Source organism: Salvelinus sp. IW2-2015, linkage group LG1 (assembly GCF_002910315.2).
Source record: "Salvelinus sp. IW2-2015 linkage group LG1, ASM291031v2, whole genome shotgun sequence".
Taxonomy (NCBI): Eukaryota; Metazoa; Chordata; class Actinopteri; order Salmoniformes; family Salmonidae; genus Salvelinus; species Salvelinus sp. IW2-2015.
Genome location: NC_036838.1, coordinates 52,317,015 through 52,326,646, shown reverse-complemented (window position 1 = coordinate 52,326,646; position 9,632 = coordinate 52,317,015). Strand labels below are relative to the sequence as shown.

The following is a 9,632-nucleotide window of genomic DNA, read 5'->3' as shown; positions in this document are numbered from 1 at the left end:
CTTGAGAGAGTGAGTGGAAACTCCTGTGTCAGTGTGTTAGCACCTCTGTGTTTTAGAGTGATAGCAGCCGAATGAGGGGAAACGTCATGAAACCATCCGAGAGGAAGTCAAGGTGTCCTCGGGTCTAAGTCAAAATGACTGCTCTCTTTCAACTTCCCCTGTCATGCAGTTCCTGTTTCTCACACAGCCTGTTGTCTGAATCTCTCTGTGTGTTTCAGCAGAATGAGGTCAAAGAGGAAACAGGAGGCAGGGCCCAAGGCTCTGTCAGAGAAAGAGGTGCGGGCCCAGGATAGAGGACTACAATCTAACGTCTCAGAGAATGGCATGAAACTGGTGAGTGCTACAACACGTTACATTACACATAGGTACTAGTGTGAAGTATTGGAATCTGAATTTACCCAAATTGACACACAGGCATCTTACTCTCTCTCACTCTCTCTCTGCAGACTCAGGCTGCTGATGGTTTGTACACTGCTTCATTAAGGTCCACCTCAGGCTGAGTCGGCCAGTCACGGTCTTGCTGTGGAGGGTGCGGGATTAGAGGAACAGTCAGGCAAGCCAGACAGACGCGCGCCAATGGCGGTGTCAGAGGGCCAGGAGGGGAGGGACGCGGGTTGAGTGACAAGCGGACGTCGTTCTACCTTCCAGTGACTGTGCGAGCAACTCCACATTAGTAGTACTACCACGGTCAGGGAGGTCATACAGGGCTGCTGAAGAAATTTATGGTGCTGGATAACCCACGCAAGTTCCCTGTACAGACAGAACACCGCGATGGACAGGTGTGAGTTATATACACATATACATTCTGGTCCTACTGAGTGTAGGTCTGAAGATATTGTGATAATATGGCTAATAGCCTGGACGTGGAACCTGATGTGTCTTTCCTTTGCTGTGTGTCTGAGTAGATCTGTTCCAGAAACTTCCTCTGGTGGAGTGTCCTCTCTCTCTGAGACTGGTGGCAGGGCCAGACCCTGAGCTGCTCAGCTTTGTCCTCAAGGAGAACGAGACCGGAGAGGTTGAGGTAAGACAAACACCATACACACACATACTGTGTGTCCTAAAACCATTCTCTTTAATATCACTATTATATCTCTCTCTRTCTCTCTCTCTCTCTCTCTCTCTTCCTCTCAGTGGCATGCGTTTTCAGTTCCTGAGCTGCAGAACTTCCTGGTGATTCTGGAGAAGGAGGAGGCCGAGCGTGTGCGATTGGTGGAGCAGAGATTCACAGCTTACCGACAGATATTGCAGAAGGCACTATGCGAGCATCAACCCTGATCCCTCACCCTTGATCCCTCATCCCTAATCTCTCACCCTGACCCCTCAACCCTCACCCTTCTGTTGACCCAGGGAGAGACAGGAGACCACTGAAGCTCACAGACTACTATTCTCCCCTCATTACACGGTCAGCCCCCCTCCATCCCTCCCTCCTCACCCCCCTTAAGAAGAGAGGAGGGGTTGAGAAAGCATGGAAAGGGAAAAGGGGACTGATTAACGGGCGAGTGGGCAGGATTCTGGAACATAATCAGTGTTTCCCTGGGAGGTGAAAGACACGCTGAACTGACAGACCCTCTGACTTCATTGGGCTCAGATATCTCATTTTGGTCTGACAATGTGACCTGATGAGTCTTCTAATGTTACATTGAATCTCCGTTTGGTCTGATTATGTTTTTAAGATTATACTGCTGCTGCTGCTACTGCAAGTGTTACTTATTTACTTACTTATGTATTTACTAAGGCATGAGTCTCACCCTGCTCTATCTGCCCCAGCGCCCCTGCATAAAGATTCAGATGGACTAGAACAGACATTACCATTCAAAACAACGCTCCAAACAACGCTCCAGGGACCATTTGGAATGTTCCATTACTTGATGTTTACGATATCAACTCTCAGGTTGTCCCTGCATGCCTTCTGTCCAGGGTCGAGGGTAGGAGACGGGTGGGTATGCTTGGGTTGGGAAGTAGGGTTGGGATGCTGGGGTAAAGCTATGTTCGTCTTCATCTTCAGACTCCTCTCATATCAGTCCCAGGGATGTACACCAGTGTTTCTCATAGAACTGCTCTGCTGAGCTAAGGAGGCAACAGAAGAAGACCTGAGCTCTCTATCCTAATTTATTTACCCAGCGCTGAAATAACCTAACTTTCACTTAATCCTGCATCTCCATCTACCTGGGTAACCATGCTAGTGTGGGAGGTGTTGTGCAGATAGACGTGTATATCATAAATAGATGCTATTCCCATAGACACTAGTCTCTTCAGATAGACATTGAGTACCCTGACTGCATTCACATAAACAGAGACATAGGCCTTCTGTACCCATTATTCATTCACCCATCCTACAGAAGCTATGTCTTCTGTACCTGTTATTCATTCACCCATCCTACAGAAGCTATGTCTTCTGTACCTGTTATTCATTCACCCATCCTACAGAAGCATACCGTATGTAAACGATCAGTAGATTCCTTCATTGCATGAATCGTCTGCTGGTGTTTAAAGCATTTACAAACAGTTGATATTTTGACCTTTCATATACACGTCACCCTTCCCTCATCAATAACCCATTACCTTTATCTCCTGACCCCTAACCTGGAAATGTACATTTCTCCTGATGGGAGACTGCTTTGCTGCTGTTCCCAGTGTCTGTGGAGAAGGTATGCAGCTGTAGCTACTGTTGTTAGAGCCAGCCACTCTGTGCTGCTGTGATAGGCCCCTGAAGCCCTGCTACTGAGCCGACTGTTACAGGACCGAGTGAATGAGGAACTGATGCTCAAACACTGATTGAGGGTCAAAAGGTCATCTGCCAGGAGTTATTCCTGGTCAGTTCATGTAGTTAGGAAAAACTCCTGTTCCTATAGTTCATTGAGCTGAGAAACCCCATTCTGGTGGTCACACCAAAGTTAAGAGGGACAGGGGCAGTGGGATATGCCTGACTGAAAAGATGACGTATTGTAGGAAAAAACTTTTTTGCACACTGATTCTGGCCACAGATTGGTCTGCCAGTCTGTATAGTATCCTAGAGAAGGAGCATGAAATTAGTGATTTTTAAAATAAAATTTAAGGGAATTTGATCATACAATTAATGTTTATCTGAGTGTGATGCATATGTATATATGTAAACATTGGAGGACAAATTATTATTATTGATTATAACTATTGTTAGTTGAATTGGTGTGTGCGTCTGGGCTGAAGATAATAGTATAAATGTTAAATGATAGTTCATATCTATGTATTCCAGTCAGTCTCTCTCATCGTCCAAAAGCACATGCCTTCCTGATGCCGAGAGTCCCTTCATCAACCCTGTTTTATTCCTGCCCTCACAGGGCTTATAGAAGCCACACAAACAGATCTGAGACCAGACTACATGTCAACGATGGAACCCTTAAGATTGTGTGTGTGTGTGTGACTTTGTGTGCTTACATCTGCGTGTGTATTATTTATTTTATGGTTCACCCGCTTRGGCATGGTGTTAAGTGTCAGAGGATGTGGGCAATCAATGCTTTCCAATAATCTCTTAGTTTGGTTTATCTGAAGAATCAGATGTGTATATAGATATCTGTAAAGCTGTATAGAAAATGAAGAATGAAATAAATGTCATCCTTTAATGAGTCTCCCTCGTCTCCTTTATGAGTTCATTCTCACTCTGTGTTCTGGTCCGGAAAGTCCCCTGGGTACACTCATATCATATCTCATGTGTGCTGTTCACTCTGTGCTGTTGCCTTATGTCTCTGTTTATGTAGTCGCAAGGCCAGCTTCCTCTCTGTCGGTGGTGGTTCTGCAACTCCCCAGAGTTCAACCAGCTCCTTCTAAAAGGCCTCTTTTAGTTTCCCTTCCATTAATTAAGAGTCCCAAATGGTTTTCTGTGTGCTCCAGAGGTGTGCTCATTCAAAAGCAGAGTTGGAGAGAAAGTCAACTGAATTATTTATACTATAGATAAGTATATATTTGTTGTGTGTTCGCGGAACAGAAGAAGTGCGCTTTGCGCCTCATATTTTTTTATGGAATGTTTTGTGTATGGATTTTTGAAGCCTCTTAATAAAGTGGTTATCTCTTGGGTTGCCATGAAGTGGATGCAGATGATATACCTGAAGAAGAAGGAGGTGAAGTGATTGGTGCACGTCGACTGACCTGTATAGTGGATGGAGTAAGGAAACCCACTTCGTCCATAGTATTGTTTTTTGATGAGTCAGGCTTTATGAGATAACCTGTAACAGCTTTTGTGCACAAGCCCATCCAGTGTGATGAATGCAAAAGATTTGAGCATGTACCAAGTGTATGCAAAACGGGTGAATATCGTATGCCAGCTGAGGTTATATGCTGCAACTGTGGTGGAGCGCATGCGCCTGAGTCCCTGGATTGCCTTGTTAGTGTGAAGGAGACAGAGGTCGTTTGGAGGTGGTGAGAAGAGTGGAAGAAGCGAGTGGCGTTGAAGGCGCAATGGTAATTGAGACTGCACCAGTGATTGTTTTTTTTCCTCTGAAATTTGAGGATCCTGATATATTTAATGACGGTATTTATGAATAGACAAAAACATCAATCACGTGACACCATTCATTCCTATGTGAAAACTCAATAGCACATTGAAGCCAAATTAAGTCAGTTAAGATGGCGTCTCATGGAGAAATAACATGGGCAGTTTGAGCTACTCCAGGAAGTGTTGTTCCAGGCTAGCCCTCTCATTGAGTAATGTTGCTTTCAAGACAACTGGGAACTCTGAAAAAAGGCCGGAAAGTCTGAGATCTAGAAAGATGCCAGAGTTTCCAACTTGTTATTGAGAGTTTTTTCCCACTCGGAGCTAGTTTTTTCCCCCAAGTTCCCAGTTGCATTGAACACAATGATGTCGGAAGTCTCAGATTTCAGAGTTTCCAGTTGTTTTGAACATAGCATACATAACTCAAGTTGAAGGCCGTCCGGGGTGATGCAGGCTGCCATTAGCAACTAAATTATCCTTATAACTTATTCTGTGTGCAATTCTATAATAATCGGTTCAAGGACATACATCGGGTCTATTACTGGTACCACGAGTGTCCTCTATGAACATTTTGTTTACACGAAGATTGACATTTTTCCATTCACGATTTTGGGCGAGCCTGTTTTCTGCTAACATTTACATTTAAGTCATTTAGCAGACGCTCTTATCCAGAGCGACTTACAAATTGGTGCATTCACCTTATGATATCCAGTGGAACAACCACTTTACAATAGTGCATCTAACTCTTTTYYGGGGGGGGGGGGGGTTTAGAAGGATTACTTTATCCTATCCTAGGTATTCCTTAAAGAGGTGGGGTTTCAGGTGTCAAGGACCGTGGTGGTTATAGTGGCGGAGGTGGGCGTAGTAAGTGTACTCTCTACGTTTGTATAAATGCATCACATACTTTTTTCTCAGGTATGATGACGGGGAGTTCCAGCAGGGGGCAGTGAAGTCATGAACACAACACTTCGATAGCTCTTCCAATGATACTAGATTATTCTCTGTGGCTGTTCCTTGCAATTTGGAGGCCCACTGAAATAATACCTCTGTAGCCATATAAATTCAATTTGAATCAAGCACAACATTGTTTCAAGTTGTATTAGTCGTATGTACGGGTACGCATGGTATCCATCCAACAAAATGCTTACTTGCAGCTTCATTAAATGTTAGAAAGTGTTTTGTATGTATGTCTTGTTGCCTGAAATTTCCTCTCAAGCCATTGCTGATCTTTTATCCCGTGAAAAACACAATTTGATGCTGTTGTTGAACACGTAGGGTTTGGGTTGGGGGTGTTAGATGTGGTGTTTAAATTTCAGCTGTGTTGCTTGCTTTATGGCATTGGAACACACTCAATAGTCTTTTTTATTTGTGTGTGTGTAAACAGCCCAACTGTGATGTAAACTAAAGGATATATGAAGATGCAATATGTTCAGTATATCATTTGACTTCAACATTAACAAAGTCCTTCATGTTTCAATTTGAAAGAGGCCACTGCAGGTATGAGTTCGTGTTCCTTGAGGCGAAGATGACTGCCTGTCCCGTTTTGCCTTGGCTTTCACCTTAATGTGTGTGTGACCTTTGACGTATGACCTCTTGGCTGACCTTACCGGAAGCCATGATGACGGCAGCCTTTTGCCAATAGACAAAGGTGATGGTGAGGAATCCCATTGGTTTTTCTGTTTAAAAAATAAATATCGCAAAAGGTTAAAGCCAAAAAAACATGTTGTATGTTAGCTAACTATTAAACGAGAGCAGTTTGCATCCATTGTAAGTCATAGGATATCTGTACAGTGGTAGATTTCTGTCAGCTTCTATGGTATCAGTTGGTAGTCGTAGATACCCCTCTTTTTTAGTATTGTTGTTTGGTTGATGTGATGTTTACTTTTTTTGTATTTTATACAGCAAAATAAATGTTAAATTGAGGTTGAATCAAGGAAATAGGTATTTCTCTTCTTGAGCTTGTATGCAAAGAGCAGGAATGCTGTCCATTCCCTGTGACTGTTTTGATGCTCAGATGGACATTGTCTGAATGTGTTACTACCTCTACCAAGGCAATGTTAGACCTCATTACTCATTAGTACAATCATGTTAGGGAGCTAGTGGCCTGTTGTCCGGACCTCTGGCAGTCTCTATGGGGGTACCACAGGGTTCAATTCTCGGGCCGACTCTTTTCTCTGTATATATCAACGACGTCGCTCTTGCTGCAGGTGATTCCCTGATCCACCTCTACGCAGACTAAACCATTATGTATACATCAGGCCCTTCTTTGGACACTGTGTTAACAAACCTCCAAACGAGCTTCAATGCCATACAACACTCCTTCCGTGGCTTCCAACTGCTCTTAAACGCTAGTAAAACTAAATGCATGCTTTTCAACCGTTCGCTGCCCGCACCCCCCCCGCCTGACTAGCATCACTACTCTGGACGGTTCTGACTTAGAATATGCGGACAACTACAAATACCTAGGTGTCTGGCTAGACTGTAAATTCTCCTTCCAGACTCATATTAAGCATCTCCAATCCACAATTAAATCTAGAATCGGCTTCCTATTTCGCAACAAAGCCTCCTTCACTCACGCCGCCAAACATACCTTAGTAAAACTGACTATCCTACTGATCCTCGACTTCGGCGATGTCATTTACAAAATAGCCCCCAACACTCTACTCAGACCGCATCCAGTTTGCTATCACAGTGCCATCTGTTTTGTCACCAAAGCCCCATATACCACCCACCACTGCGACCTGTACGCTCTCGTCGGCTGGCCCTCGCTACATATTCGTCGCCAGACCCACTGGCTCCAGGTCATCTATAGGTCTATGCTATGTAAAGCTCCGCCTTATCTCAGCTCACTGGTCACGATAACAACACCCACCCGCACGCGCTCCAGCAGGTATATCTCACTGGTCATCCCCAAAGCCAACACCTACTTTGGCCGCCTTTCCTTCCAGGTCTCTGCTGCCAATGACTGGAACGAATTGCAAAAATTGCTGAAGCTGGAGACTTATATTTCCCTCACTGACTTTAAACATCAGCTATCTGAGCAGCTTACCAATCGCTGCAACTGTACATAGCCCATCTGTAAATAGCCCACCCAATCTACCTACCTCATCCTCATATTGTTTTTATTTACTTTTCTGCTCTTTTGCACACCAGTATTTCTACTTGCACATCATCATCTGCACATCTATCACTCCAGTGTTAATTTGCTAAATTGTAATTGCTTCGCTACTATGGCCTATTTATTGCCTTACCTCCTTACTCCATTTGCGCACACTGTATATAGACCTTTTCTATTGTGTTATTGACTGTATGCTTGTTTATTCCATATGTAACTCTGTGCTGTTGTTTTTGTGTCACACTGCTTTGCTTTATCTTGGCCAGGTCGCAGTTGTAAATGAGAACTTGTTCTCAACTATCCTACCTGGTTAAATAAAGGTGAAAATAAATAGGTCCACATAGGAATAAAAGTCCAAGGACCAGTTCTAGTAGACCCCATGAGGTTTCACCCCCGCTGTGCCATACTGACTGACGGTCTTGTGCATGTTCTTTTAAAGATGGTAGTGGTTACAGCAGCCGAAGCCCCACTGGCCGGGATAAGTATGGGCCACCTGTACGCACAGAGTACCGCCTTATTGTGGACAACCTCCAGTCGCTGCAGCTGGCAGGACCTAAAGGTGAGCACTGTGTGTCAAGCCTCCATCTTTCTCTGAAAACGGGTCAGAACAAGTTATTTGTTTCAAGCACAAAAAAATGTGCCTGTTATTAATTTATACAATATATTTTTGGTTGACAGGACTTCATGCGCCAGGCCGGTTGAGGTGACATATGCCGACGCTCATAAGGAGCGGCCCAACGAGGGGGTGATTAAGTTCCGCTCCCGCTCGGACATGAGGGCCCTGGACAAGCTGGATGGCACCAAGATCAACTGGAGGAAGATCTGCCTGGTGGAGGACAAGCCTTGCCACCGACGCTCCTACTCTGGCAGCTGCTTCTGGTCAGGATAGTCCTGGGCCTACCACATAATGCAGCTGTTGGGTCCTTATGGCCTTCCTGTGGAAGGGGTGATATGTTTAATTTGCTGTCATTCTAGTACCAAAGCTGATTAGTTACCCAGGCTTACAATGTGTTTGATCTCCCAGGTCTCGGAGCAGACATCACTCTCGCAGCAGGAGCAGAAGTTTTGGCAGCCACTCCAGGTCTCGCTTACGGAAAGAAAACTGCCCTGCCAAAGAACTCCACTTCACATGGCTGGAGTAGTTACATAGATGAATACTTAGTTTATCCCAGAGAGGAAATGTCATTGTAACACAACTAGTTTTAATTTGTGTGTTTGTTCTCCACAGTTCACACTCTTGTAGTACACACCGCTCTCGCTCCAGGTCCAACCAGAAATCCCGTTCTAGATCTGGGAAGAAGTCCCTCTCCAAGTCACTCAAATCCCATTCCAAGTCCTGCTCACGTTCTCGCACCAGGAAGTCCTGTTCTCACTCCCACAAGTCTCGCAGCCGCTCAGTGAGCCTCAAATCCAGCTCTCACTCCGACACCTGCATGTCTCGCTCCAAGAGCTAGTCTAAAGTCAAGTCTGAGCAGGAATCCAGAAGCCACTCCAAAGAGAAGTCTGTCAGCAAGAAGTCCCAGATTCGCTCCCCGACCCCCACAGAGAATGGAAACAGAGCGGGCCAAGTCTGCCTCCAAGTCTCCCTCCCCACAAGAAGACCATCACCAATCGAAGTACCCCGCCATGCACTCAACCTCTCGCTCCCCCTCATGCTCTAAATCCTTCTCCCGTTCGCGATCCAGGTTAACTTCCAAAAATTTAATTGCACTTGTTTTAGTAGGAAGTATGGAAGATGGTTTAAAAATAATTTACAAATCGAATGCAGTGTTTCAATTTGTCCCACTCTGAGCATTTGGTTTTATTGAAGTTGGGATTGTAGTGCTTTTTTTTTTCAATTTAAAGTTTTATTAAGTTTTCAAACAACCAACCAAACACATTCCACATTCACAGATGTGACAGACTTAAAAAAGAAATGAATAATAATAATAATAATAAAAAAAATGTTATATATATTATATACATATATACCTACCTACATATACATACATACACACATACACACAAATAATAATTATACACAAATTTAAAATGTAGAACTTGCAGCAGCAC

General features: G+C 44.3%; 2 protein-coding genes and 1 pseudogene across 3 annotated transcripts in view; all 3 read left to right on the top strand.

Moving 5' to 3' along the window:
• The window catches only part of LOC111969707 (uncharacterized), a 42,877-nt gene extending 42,339 nt beyond the window's left edge, over nucleotides 1–538 (top strand). The window contains exons 3-4 of one of the 2 annotated variants that reach the window (XM_024147317.2): nucleotides 222–333; nucleotides 453–538. In XM_024147317.2, the coding sequence (XP_024003085.1) occupies nucleotides 222–293 (72 nt within the window). In that variant the 3' untranslated portion in view covers nucleotides 294–333; nucleotides 453–538. Of the gene's footprint in view, nucleotides 1–218; nucleotides 334–452 lie in introns of both variants that reach the window. The other variant, XM_024147314.2, reaches the window with a different exon arrangement.
• Nucleotides 325–3,599, top strand: LOC111969714 (ras association domain-containing protein 5-like). The gene is given in 6 exon segments (XM_070442996.1): nucleotides 325–349; nucleotides 502–655; nucleotides 657–706; nucleotides 709–781; nucleotides 907–1,021; nucleotides 1,132–3,599. Coding segments are annotated over 6 exon segments (561 nt in total). The 3' UTR covers nucleotides 1,276–3,599.
• Nucleotides 3,600–6,040: 2,441 nt separating this feature from the next.
• Nucleotides 6,041–9,404, top strand: LOC111977832 (serine/arginine-rich splicing factor 6-like; annotated as a pseudogene).
• Nucleotides 9,405–9,632: the final 228 nt, after the last annotated feature.